The sequence below is a fragment of the Phalacrocorax aristotelis genome, chromosome 12 (genome assembly GCF_949628215.1).
Source record: "Phalacrocorax aristotelis chromosome 12, bGulAri2.1, whole genome shotgun sequence".
Classification (NCBI taxonomy): Eukaryota; Metazoa; Chordata; class Aves; order Suliformes; family Phalacrocoracidae; genus Phalacrocorax; species Phalacrocorax aristotelis.
In genome coordinates this window covers 2,659,391-2,672,859 of record NC_134287.1, presented here as the reverse complement: position 1 = coordinate 2,672,859, position 13,469 = coordinate 2,659,391, and the positions used below count along the sequence as shown (strand labels likewise).

The 13,469-nt window shown below is 42.6% G+C and overlaps 1 protein-coding gene across 1 annotated transcript in view; it reads left to right on the top strand.

Annotated features, from left to right (window-relative positions):
- Positions 1 to 8,244: 8,244 nt before the first annotated feature.
- The window catches only part of FRMPD2 (FERM and PDZ domain containing 2), a 61,230-nt gene continuing 56,005 nt past the window's right edge, over positions 8,245 to 13,469 (top strand). Inside the window, exons 1-2 of the mRNA XM_075108108.1 lie at positions 8,245 to 8,367; positions 10,156 to 10,287. Of these exons, the coding sequence (XP_074964209.1) occupies positions 8,352 to 8,367; positions 10,156 to 10,287 (148 nt within the window). The 5' untranslated portion in view covers positions 8,245 to 8,351. The remainder of the gene's footprint in view (positions 8,368 to 10,155; positions 10,288 to 13,469) is intronic.

The following is a 13,469-nucleotide window of genomic DNA, read 5'->3' as shown; positions in this document are numbered from 1 at the left end:
AATGATAGCATATTGCTAATAAAAATGAGGACTCTTTCAGTGCTGCTGGGATTACATGCAGACTGCTGTGCCTACAAGAGATCTTCACACAGGGTTGGTTTTTTTTTTTCCCAAATTACACATCAGATATTAATTCATCTAAGTATGACTGTACATGGTGGAACAGGACAGAAGAGTCCTTCCTAAAGTCTGAATAACATACACATGCAGAAAGTGCACTGCCAGCTAGGATCGTGTCCTTTGCGTACTGATAGAGGAGGACAGGCAAATACACACGGCTCCTCATTCAGCTAGTAAGAGACTTTGATCCTTGATGATAATAATGCGACTTATCATAATGGCTAGGCAAGTCGTCATCATGAACGCTTGCCAAGCAGGCCAGCTGTACAAGAGAGCACAGCTGAGCAACCTGTCACATTTGAGGAACTGTTTATGACAATGGATATTCCTTTTGAGGGAGAATGGATGAGATGTGTTCTTACCTCATGAGCGTGTAGAATCAAATACAAAATACTGAAAACAAGTGATGTGTAACTTCTGCTATAGCTGGAGGGGTGAACTTCTATTACCAACTAGTTATTAATGGACTGGAACACCATAGCAGGTTGACTGTACCATCAGCTCTCTATTATCTGGTGTAACAAGAGGATAGAATGGCCCAGACAAGACAGGCACCAGGAACATGCAAAGGAGGGCAGCACCGAGATACCCACCTGGACAGATTCAGCTCAGGTACATCACAGCTTATTAACTCAGTGCCAGACACTAAACTGACACTATGCTCTCCTGATCTCTTGTTTAAAAAAAACAAAAAGAAAGAAAAAAAGACAAGACTCATTGGACTACTGAACTGAGACAATCAGCCTATGTTCCCTATGCTGCGCCAGATGAATTTAGGGTATTATGATCAGAAGATTAGGAGCAAAGCAAGAGGAAGTAGGGATGTAGAACCACGCTGATCTATAGGTCAAGTGCGAGGCTGCTCAAACATGTCTTTAGAGAGCTGAAGCGCAGAAGTGATGCTAAGCTGGACTCATTCTGAAGCTGCATCCTCAGCGCTCCAGTTTCTTGGAGGGCAGTGAACTGCCTCTGCATAGCATCATCCCAGTTGACTAAGGCATACCTCTGGGTCCTCATCTCTTTTTTACAGCTATATTGCATCTGGAATCAGCATCTTCTCAGGGCTAGTACTGCCGCATTTGCGCTGCACCACACTTGATGTAATAAAGCCTGCTAGACCTGTGATGGTCAGCACCACTTGCTATGGTGATATTTCCAATGTGTTTGGGCACTGACTGGTTAGGCAGGTATGTGGACTCGTTGGCTGGTCAGCATTACAGAAGGTCAGGTAATCTTCACCGAGGCTAAAGTATAAGTGGTCTGTTTCTAAAACAGACAAATTTCCCAGCACATTCTAGTTGTATTTGCATACAATACTACAAAAAATGGGGAAGGAGCAAAAGAGAAGGCTAGCTGACGATTTTAAGACCTTTAATTTTCTAAGGAAGTAAATGCCACAACTCTTGCAAATACCAGTGGTCCATAAGTCTTGAATCTCTGGGTCCTCTGGCTATATAAACCTCCTAGGTGTATATGAGTTCCCAGCTTAACATTTTGCCCATTTTTACCATCCATTTTCCTGATGTAAAGGTATCCATGCATAAGAACTAAGTAGCCATTTTTTAATATATAATTTGTAAATACTAAAATACCAAAGCATTTAGGGCATGTTTCTGAGTTCTGAATGGTCTCTGTTCTCACAGTCTAGACTGAAGAGAGTGGCTCAGCAGCCAACAATGTTTTTAATTTACCTACCTATATTTCCAGGAACCCTATATCTAAATATTGCCATAGTTAATGCAGCATTTCCTCTTTCTAAACAGATTGATTTTAGATGCCTTTTAGCATGCTTTTTAAATGAATATTTTAATGAAATCACTTGGATGAAATAACACACATGTATGCAAGTGCGGAGCGTTTGCGGAAGACTGCATATCCTCAGCTTCCACTCCTGCTTCAGACCACTGAGACCAACGTCAATGGATCTCTGCAGTGGTATTTTTTAAGAGTACTGAGCCCTTTACAAGAAGAATCCAGTCCATTACTGACACATTTTCAAACAGATTTTTTTCAGGGACCAGCAAGAGCAAGCTGTTCCCTAAGGGACAGGGGGCCCAGACCCAATCACAGTTACAAGGGTGTCAGGGTAGGGGCTGTGCCAGGCAGGGCCCTAGCCCACGGTCCCCGAGGAGGGCAAGCAGGGCAGGTCTGGGGTTCACAGTCGAGAATCCAGACCACCACACAAGCTTGTGGTGACAACGCAGGTCCAAGTCAGGCTGGGAAGCTGAGTCAGGATCAGGTCTGGTGTGGAAAACCAGGGTCAGACAGCCCAGCGATCACCAGGCAAGTCCACAGTGACAAGGCAAGTCTAAGGTCAGGCTGGAAAGTCGGTCTGTGGGACACGATCGATGAAGTCCACAGTCAGGCAAGGCATGGATGTGGCTGAGCTGGAGACAGGCACTCCTAATCCCTCAGGCAGGGACTCAAGGTCCAGGGCTGAGCTTAAGTGGAGCGTGGGACTATGGGCAGAGGATGCGGGTGGGTCCCAAGTGAGGCTGGTGAGGGTCATTAAGGCCTATAAGTGTCCTCAGGACTTTGTCAAGTTTAGGAGTCTGTATTTATCATTTGAAGACACTTTTGTCTGAAATATCCCTTATCTTTTAATGGAACTGACATGCAGACAGAAAGACTGAATGTGAATAATGCTAAAATATCATGGCTGTTCAAGGCACTGGTAGAATCTGGTCTAAGTTTTAGTCTGGACAGTTTTCATATTTGAATCCTGGTAAAAAAAAAACTCCCGAAGTTCAGGTTAGTTGGAAATGATGTTTCCACTTAAAGAAAAGCTTAGTAGGCTACAGCACTGGGACTTGGGAAGTTTGTTTCTATTGCTACCTCAGCTTCTGTTGACTGACACGGTGTAGTCATCAAAGCCAGGCTCTGCATCAGGTTCTTCATCCGTACAATGGAAATAAAAAGATACCGACTCCTGACACTGACTCTCTGGCAAAGTAACTTGACTTTGCTAGACACAATACACTGAAAGAGAGGTTACCAAAATGCAGAGCTGACTGACTACAAGCAACACACATAATAAAAAAAAAATTACCACAGAGATATGTACCATGGTCATGCAACTTAATGGAAGCTAACTTGAGGGCTTTTGCAACTGCCAACTTTAAGGTATTCATGCTTTATTGGAAGGAGTGTTCTACTTTTCTGGTATTCTCTTGTGCTTTGCACAAAAAGATCTACCACATATGTCAACATCTCCAGAATCTGCACATGGGATGTAATTCTGCCTTTCCTTAGGCTTCAGAAATCCATTGAAATCCTCGACTTCAGTAAGGCATTCGACACTGTCTCCCATTGCATCCTCACAGCCAAGCTAAGGAAGTGCGGGTTGGGTGAGAGGACAGTGAGGTGGACAGAGACCTGGCTCAACAACAGAACTCAGAGAGTCGTGATCAATGGGGCAGAGCCTGGACGGAGGCCTGTCACTTGTGGTGTTCCCCAGGGGTCTGTGCTGGGTCCAGTCCTGTTCAACATATTCATCAATGACCTGGATGATGGGACAGAGTGTAACCTCAGCAAGTTTGCTGGTGATACCAAGCTGGGAGGAGCGGCTGATACACCAGCAGGCTGTACTGGCATCCAGCGAGGGCTGGGCAGGCTGGAGAGCTGGGCCCAGGGGAACCTCATGGAATTCAGCAAGAGCCAGTGCAAGGTCCTGCCCCTGGGGAGGAACAACCCCCCGCACCAGCACAGGCTGGGGGGGACCTACTGGAAAGGGGCTCTGTTGAGAAGACCCTGGGAGTGCTGGTGGACAATAAGGTGACCCTAAGCCAGCACCGTGCCCTTGGGGCCAAGAAGGCCAACGGTGTCCTGGGGTGCATTAAAAGGAGTGTGGCCAGCAGGTTGAGAGAGGTTATCCTCCCCTTCTACTCTGCCCTGGTGAGACCTTGAGTACTGTGTCCAGTTTTGGGCCCCCTGGTTTAAGAAGAACAGGGAACTGCTTGAGCAACTCCAGCAGAGAGCTACCAAGATGCTCAGGGGACTGGAGCATCTCCCTTGTGAGGAAAGGCTGAGAGACTTGGGTATGTTCAGCCTGGAGAAGAGAAGCCTGAGGAGGGATCTCATCAATACCTATAAATATCTAAAGGGTGGGTGTCAGGATGATGGGACTGGGCTCTTCAGTGGTGCCCAATGACGGCAACAGGCACAAGTTGGAACACAGGGAGTTCCACCTCAATATGAGGACAAACCCCTTCCCTGTGCGGGTGCCAGAGCAGGGGCACAGGCTGCCCAGAGAGGCTGTGGGGTCCCTTCCCTGGAGACATTCACACCCCACCTGGACGCGGCCCTGTGCCCCCTGCTCTGGGGGTGCCTGCTCAAGCAGGGGGTTGGAGAAGATGATCTCCAGAGGGCCCTGCCAACCCCCGCCATTCTGTGATTCTGTGAAATCAATATATTCTTTATATGTGTGAAATGATGCGAGAGATAAATCAAGTCTTTAACCATCACTGAATTCTAGCTGACAAAATCAGCCAGGCATAAATGAACATGATTCTACTGACGTCTGGGTACATCTCCAGGAAACTTCAGTGATGGGATTGGCTATGCAGGCGAGACTCCAGAAATATGATTTTTAGAGTGCGGTGAATTTAACACTAAGAACTCCATTATCTTCTTCAACATTTTTCAGACCCTGCCATCTGTGTGATTTGTCCGTGGTCAGTACTACTGTCTGCTGAAGGAAATGTGTCCTTCCAAAACAATGCATCTCAGACGGAAGCTGTTCCTTTCAGTGCACCAGAATTGCTCCACAGACAAAGTAAAAACCAGCGCATTGGAGTAACAAAGGTGAGGTATATTACAAAATAAAACTTGACAGTGCCTTGTGAAGACAAGCTCGTGGGTTTTAATGCAGCATACCAGGTATCTACTGTCAAACTCCATGTCTAATAACACTAAATAAATTAGGCTACAGTTAGAAAGATTTACATGTATCTTGCAGCTCACATTTATATTAATACACATGTCAACATCAAAATCAATTTTGAACATCAGTCCTCAAGGTCTGAAGAAATGCATTATTTGTAAAGGCCCACAAGAAGGAATAATATTTCTATGAACATGGTGTTTGACCAGATATGGTAATTGTAATCCCAGAAGCATTAGGACTGCAGTATCTATACAGTCAGAGAATGGAAACGCTACGAGGAAGTCAGGAGTACATTCAGCTTTGTTAACAATTTACTTTTCTCCTCCTCACCAAATGACCCTCTGGCAAGACAGTAAGATACAACACTCGGGGACCTAAAAGTTTTAATACTTCTAGGACCACGTCAGTGCATGCTTCCCTCAGGCCGAACACAGTAGTCTCAGACTCCCATATAACTGATCACTTAGACACTATGCTGAAACATGAAGCTTTGGAATAGCTGGCCCTTACTCCAGTAATCTTCCTGCACACAGCTGCTCGTCAGTCCCACAGGTAGGGGAGAGCTTTAGTCACCAACGGCAGAGCTTCAAAACTAAGAAAGGAATTAAAATTTCTTTTCCTACTCATGGCATCATCGGACGGAGGGCAGCCTGGCTCAGCCCCTCAAGCTGAACAATACACATTGCATGCTTTCTAGTCCATACGTCAAGTCATGATTCTGCATTTATATATGTTTCCTCTAGTCCAGTTTAAAAAAAAAATAATCTATTTGGCTTCTGCCATTTTGTGACCAAAGACACAAAAAGATGGTCTCTCCAGTACAAGGCTTTTCTGTATTTAACGTTGTCTTCATAAAGGGTTTCCTTTTCTGTTTTGCCAGATGTTGGTGTATTCCTTAGGAATGACCCTATATTGGTCAGCAGACTACCAGGTTCCTCCAAACCAGGCCAGTAACACTAACAGTTTTGTTTTCTTTCATTTTGTCTTCTACTGGTAGGTTCAAAGATTGAGAGGCATAATCTGAAGCCTCAGTAAGAGGGGCTTTATGTTTTGGACCACTAGAAGGAATTGGAAAGTTTGTGTCAAGGTCCAGACAATGAAAAATACCAGTTCATCCAAATCAGGAATTTAGTTAGGCCTCATTTTTACATTCTTTTTATTTTTCCCTTTTTCTTCAAAACCCAGAATTGTTCCCATTAAGATGAACTGTACCTTGCTTTTAAGAGTGAAGATTATTTATCCCAAGACAGTAATAAGGAACAGGTTGCCCAGGGAAGCGGTTGAGTCACTATCCTTGGAGATACCCATAAAATATGTGTTAGATGTGGCGCTTAGGGACATGGTTTAGTGGTGGGCTTGGCACTGTTAGGTTTACAGTTGGACTCGAGGACCTTAAAGGTCTTTTCCAGCCTACATGATTCTACAATTCTATGATTCTGTGATGAGAAGGTCTAAAAGTAAAATATCATGTCAGCATGATTGTGGTGCTGTGCACATTATGTGCTTTTTCAAAGAATGGGATGCTGGAGTAAAAATAACTAACTCTATTTCTGAGCAAATTCTACCAGCATCACTGCTCGTCGAAATTTTGCATATCTTGCTTACCCAGAATCCTTTCAAAGATTTGTAGCACACATTTTGCTTCCTTTCTATATCCGTGCCTTTGATTGCATGTTTTTGATTTGGAGAGCACAAGCTTTTAGTAGATTTAACCTCCCTTTCATGGTATACATGGTCTAAGAGAAAAGGCACTATCAGCTAAATGCCTCTAAAATTTAAGTATCTGTTCTCTATAGCAACAGTTTCAGCTGGTGTAACTCCTCACCTTTTTGAAGCTAATGCTGCCACGTCTTACTTGCATGAATCTTTAAGATTCACAATCTAATTACCAAAGCTGTGGAGCAGACAGAGCTGTTGTCTGTCACCAAGAAGCTCCCATACAGGCTGATGACCCTCCTTGTAGATGCTGGCTCCCTCCAAGGCTATCCTGGATCCCATTAGAGGCTCCACTTAGTGCTGTTCTGCTGCCTCTCTGGAGTTTTCCCAAAGCGTAAAGGGATTCAGTGCCCATTTCTCACCCAGGGTGAAAGGCTTACAGAAATTCCTGATCCAAGTTTACACAAGATTCCAGACCACTGGGAGATGTCATTTAACAGTACCTCCATTTTGACTCAGTCCCTCCAGCTGAGTGACCAGCTACACACACTCTTGCTGACACTATGTGAAGATCTGCCACATAAAAGACTTTCTCCTGAATCAATTCTGGAAGCATGTGAAGCACATCAGAAGGAATTGGATTCCTTACCAGCAAATGTCTACATAAAGAAAATGGTCAAGTTTGCTGTGGGAAGTATCAGTGAGGTAGGTACTACTATAATGCTCTAATGATCTCCTCTTCTTTGGTGAGACAGGTGAGCAGCAACATGGGACACAGGTGAGCAATTGCCTGAAATTAATGCTTTCATGAATTAAGGAAGTGAGATTTTGGTTCCAGACTTTTAAGCAGGAAATTGAGTGGGCGTGTGTACAAGCAAATGAGGCCACGAGGCCATCTCTCGCACCCCTCTTACACTCCTGGGAAACGATACAAATCCAGCTTTTGCATTTACAGTATCCTCATTTCTTTGGTTAATACTGAAGCAATCATAACCTTTACAGAGACTTTGTATTGTCCAAAGGAATGGACTTTACACAAGAGAAAAGGCCCCATTGCTACTCTAGTTTCAGACTTTCTGTGTGAAATTCAAAGAAAACACATTTACATCATATTGGGAATTTCATTCATCGTCCTTGAGTGGAGCTGAACATTTGCAGTGCAACCAAGTCTGACCACATGAAGTCTTTAATAAGTGAGCACCTGAGTCTTTTTCAAGACTTGAAAGATCAACAAACATTTTTGTTGACAAGCTGAATGAAACTGGAATAAAACACACTGCAAATATTTTTTTCCTGTTTTCAACCAGTATTCCTTAACATTCGAAGACGACCTTCTCCCTTGCACTCTCTATTACTCTACTTCTCTCTGTAACAGAGGGTGTCCCCTCTTAAACACAGCTAGGTGAGAGCAGGAAGCCATCAAAACTCAGTCCTGCTTGGCGTTAATCTGAGAGGATGAAGTTGTTTATACTAAGAAAATCAGCAGCCTCTGACAAGCAGAGGGCAAGGTTCACTTTAGTATGAGAGTCTGAAGTCCGCATATCATATGACATTGACTTGCAGTACTACTGTCTCTCAGGTAGAGCGGGTAGCCACTGAAGACAGCACAGCCTCTCAGCTGAACAGAAGTCATGTGATAAGGAAAAGACTGCATGAGAAAGTATCAGACGCCTCATCACTGTCCTCCCAGATGAATTTTCACCAAGGTAAAGGAAGGTTTATAGTCTGAACTGCCTAATAAGGATACAGCCAGCTTGTTCTGAGTCTTTCCCAAGCTAGGTGAATTGTTTAATTTCATGCTGTAGTGATTACATGTGGTGTTGGAGAGGATATTTATTGCTTTACATATAAATGACTTCATAATGGAAAGACTCTGCGGCAAGTCAGCAAGGTTTCTGCTCTTTATTTCCTCAAAGGATGGTAGTCTGAGGGCTGTGAAGCAATGATAACTAATCAGCTTGCACAGATTCAACTCCTGAAGCACTTTGCATAAAACCTGTGCATATAAAAAAAACCTACTTTCAAAACAGCTCTTGTACTTTGTATACTCCAGTGTATTTTTGAAGGTAAGGGGTGGGATTCTGTGAAGTTATCCTGTTGTCATTAAGGAATATACATTCATCCTTCCTATTTGATAACCCAAGCAAAGATTTGTGGTTTCTTTTTGATTTTAATCCAATTTTTCTATTCAAAATATGTTTTATAAATTTCTACATGGATTGCTGGAGTGATTTCAATACGCAAGGCCAAATCCTGCTCACTATATAAATAAACCAGCATATACTAATTTCACATTTCATTTGACTAAGATCAAGATTTTATTATCCCTCAGAGTAATTCTTTAACTGTAACTAAATGTGGACTTCAGGTTCAGATAGTTCTTTTTTCTAGGCTCTATATTATCCTCTTCCTTCAACAGAAACCTCTGATTTTGGGGCAAGGGGAAGGTTGGCCCAAGCTAGGCAGGCTTTTTTTGGATATGCTCAACATCAGGCATATGAACAATCCAATTCCCATTCAGCAAATCAATATATATTCCATTAACTTTGGCTAGAGTTAAATACATGCTTAAATACCTGTGGAACGTTCCTGTTAGGTATTATCGGTCATAAGAAAAGGAGATTCTTTTGAAAAAATACCAACAAACCGCTTCTCAAACCATATTGGCTCGCTCACTCATTCAGAAACTGAATAGATTCACGCTGGTATAAGCTGGTGAAAACTCTGCTGCTGCCAAAAGGGATGGTCCCATCTTCAACCCCTTATTAGCCACAAATTCCTGCCATTTCCCTTCTACTATTTCTAGTGATTACGTATCTGGAGTGACCTCTGTGTTTTCTAGGGTTTCAGGCCACATGGCTTACACTTGCTGAAGGACCTCAGTGAATCAGGATGTCGATTACATTGAGAACATGCGAGCCACACTTTTCAAGGCAGCATTCCATTTCTTTCTTCTTTTTTTTAAATTAAAAATCATCACTTTCAGTGATTCTGGAAAAGGACAAGAGACAATGCAACCAAAGTAAAGTTGGGATGCAACAGAAATACGTACTTGCTAACGACTTAGGATGACCTCTTAATAGGATTTCTGCAGCCAACTCTGGCAGTGGATTGTGTCTGGGCACCATCCATCCAGCACACAGAAAGGATACTTTACAGCTGAAGGTTCTGGGCCTCAGAATACAAGGAAGGAGAACTTTGCAGGTTGTCTGCCCTTTGCAACCTTTCAGTTAAATGAACAGAATAGAAATAACATATTAGCTTTGTTTTATTTGGAATGGTTGAGAACTATGGGTCAGAATAAGATTGTGAAAGCGACAGAATAAAGCTACCAAGCTTTCCTCAGCCCTTAAGGAGTTGAAGTCAGGGTTAGACGACAGACAGACATGGACTATATAAAAATTAGTCAAGCTAAATGATATTTACTTTATCATGCAGGCACAATGATTTATAATTGAAGTATATGATTCACCATATTTCCTTCCTGTTTCCAGACAAAGGGTCCAAATTAATGAATTACAGTTGGTCAACAGAAGATTACAGAGAACTCTCTGTGGACTACAGTGACTCTAACAGTATTTCTGAAAGTACGTCTTTGATACTGTCTAACCGAGGACACAGAAGAGGTGAGATTTTCCTGAAAGATTATATTTATGAATTATGTACTCATCTTTTTTTTGTCCCCTGAAATGTGAGACTACCCATGTGCGGCCAGGTGATAGGTACTTCCATGCACTTGTGATTAGGTGACTAGGGAGGTATATTTGTGCTAAGCTGCAGAGAAGAAAGATCCTTTTATACTGGATTCCTTTTTACTTGTGTCCTACTGTAAAGTGATATATTCCCTGGTTGCCATGCGGCACCATCACCTCTTTCTTGCTTTATGCCCCCTTTGCGAGGTGAAGCTGCTCAGCAGATCACAGACAAAGCTGGACAGCATGTTTCTGGCATGTGGGGTCTTGAAACAGATGAGAAACGGTGGAGCTACCCCACAAATGCATATGATGGGCAATGTCAAGATGGCAGCACTGAAATCAGTTGAATCTATGAATAATACCTGAGACTTGAATGGTGGGGATTATTGTTTCTTCGAGCCCGTTCAAGAACAAAGGGACTAATTCTGAAATCTAGAAGAAAAAAGAAGAACCAAACAACCCTTTGTTTTCTTGTCATTTTTGTCCTAAAGCCAGTGTGTATTTTCTGCTCAGTATGTTGGTTTTGTTGTGCTAAATGCCAGGCTGCAACGCTGCTCTTCTGATTTACTTTGTCTGGCGATACCGGAGGTGGGATTTTAGCTCCACTTTCAATCCTTTTATGGGAGGAACAGCATGAAAGAAACTGTTCGGGAGAGGATCCATTCAGTGAAGACACTGTGGTAGACATCAGTCAGGGGTAAATCACAGTGTAGGGGGTTCCTATGAAGCAAAAAAGGGAATTCAGCAGGGAGGGGAGTACTGCTGTGTATGTGCATCTTCATGTTTGATTTGGAATCTGAGCTAGTGACACCTAGACAGGGTGTTCACACCGACCAAGAGCAAAAAGTTCCTGTTGCTCAATGTCAGCAGCGTCTCCTAAAAAACCAAGCTTACTATGCCAGCTCCCCATTCTCAGACCCCTGCCCATTCCTATTCTCCATTCCACAGTTACCCACCCTCCCATCTGCTTTCAACCTTTTTTCCGTCCTGCCTGGGGCACTTCTCCTGAGCTTCCAGAGCCAGAGGTAGTTTACTTCAGAGTTTACTTCGTCCTTCTAAGAGCCTCCATGAGAAATGAAGTACTAGGTCCTGCTGTGGCATGGATTCAGACGTGCTCTGTAAGCATGTGCGGGGTTTTTATCCCAGAAATGTCTTCCCTAAGGCAATAACCCTAGCGCCCACTACATCAGTTATGACGCAACAAGGTATGCACATTGATGCCATAAATAACAGAACACTGCTTAGTATTCCTTGCTTTTCCTCACTGGGGAGCATTAATTTGGGTTCATGATATCCAGCTGCTGATTGTCATGAAATTCATAGGAACATATTACCCATGTTCTTCCAAATTTGAAAGGTTTAAAATTTACTAGGCAAAAATGAAAGGCATAAAGCATGATCTCAAGGGACGCATTTCCCTAGGAAAGATGGCAAAAAAACGTGGGTGCACTCTGCATTATCACAAGTCTGCCAGGAGACAATTCACAGAGAGAAAGCAAATACACTCTGGGAGAAAACCCCACATGTAATAGCCTCTCAGCCCCAAGAATGAGGAAGGTGAGGTTGCTCATACAACTGCTGTTGATACTCTCCTGAAAGGCACTGCTTTTCTGAAGCTCCAGAATTGCAAACAGTATCAGCAGCAATAAAAACCTGAAATTGCAGCCGCTCCCTATACGTGATGCATATATGTCAGTCACATACCTAGTGGCACACAGTGAAGGTAAACTCAGGAGCCTGTTTTGTAGGTGCTTTTTAAAGAAAGTTTGGTCATAAATTTGACAAAGGCTCATTCCAGTGAATCTGCGCGTGTCTCAGTCTCCACTGAAACATTGGTAGCTGTTTGTACTCAGGATTTTGTAAACTAAAACTCTAAAAATACAGGAGAAAAGACAGAATGTGAGAGCTTGTTTGCTGCAGACATTCCTTCATGAGATAATGTATTAGAAAAATGTATTCTTCTCTGAAAAGAAATATTACCATTTAGCAGAGCACCATCATCAAGGGAGATCTATATCTCTGCCCAGACTGTACTTTAGAAGCTCATTTAATGTATAATAAATTAATCACCTGCAGGATCAACTTCTTTGAGGGCCACATGTTACTTAAACATCAGGAAGGTGTTGGATTTATGATGAAAGCATGGCAGTCTGACCACTGAAACTAGCCAACTTCTCCCACTGCTGTAACAGCTGAGACAAAAACTAAGGGGAATTTTATGTGCTTGTCAAAGTATATTTACACAATTATGTGAAACCTATAATTCAAGCAGACTTTTGCAAGGCTTTCCCATTAAAAGCATGTAGTTTCAGAACACAGGACTGAATCTTAACTTTGATAACTAGCCCTGAGTATTTGGCTTATCTCAAATCTCACATTTTGTCACTACCATCTGCAGCTTGAAAAAACATGTTTATGCATATTTTAGCAACGTGACTGTAGATTTTCTAGTTTCTAAAATTGCGATTGGTGGTTTGTACACTAGAATTCGATGTCATATTTTCACGTTGGAATTCAGAGTGAGGTTTCAGGGTGTAGTTCATGGTTATTTTATCTGGAGATAAAGCTGACCTAAATGATTGCTTCCACATAGCTCATCTTATCACCTCTACCAGTCTGCCTATGTCATGGTTTGATATGCAGTTCTTCAAATAAGATCAATGAAATGATCCAAGTGAAGAAAAAATTAACCTTCCCACTCTTCCCTAAAGGATTTAAAACATCTCTTCTGCTAGAAGAAATGTTCATGGAACTACAACTTGCATAACCCTTTCTGGTTCTACCTCTAAATTTCAGTCTTCATGTATTTGGACAAAGCGATGCCTATCCTTTCTGTAGCAGCAGAGATGACTGAAGGTGAAAAGTTGCACAAACCTTATTTCCTAATGACTCACAAACCATCCTATATTCCCACCAGATTTTTACGTTGTAAAAGCATTCACAATATATTTCATGCAGCAAATGATGAGTGGAATGTTTACAGTTGTCATTTCAGTGATTTTATATCCTACTCTGATTAAGCCAGAGAAGTTTCGTGGCTTTCCCCCCCTGATTGTATGCCTGGAAATAGAAGAACAAAGAATACTAGGGGTAATTTCTGAAAAGCAAAAGCT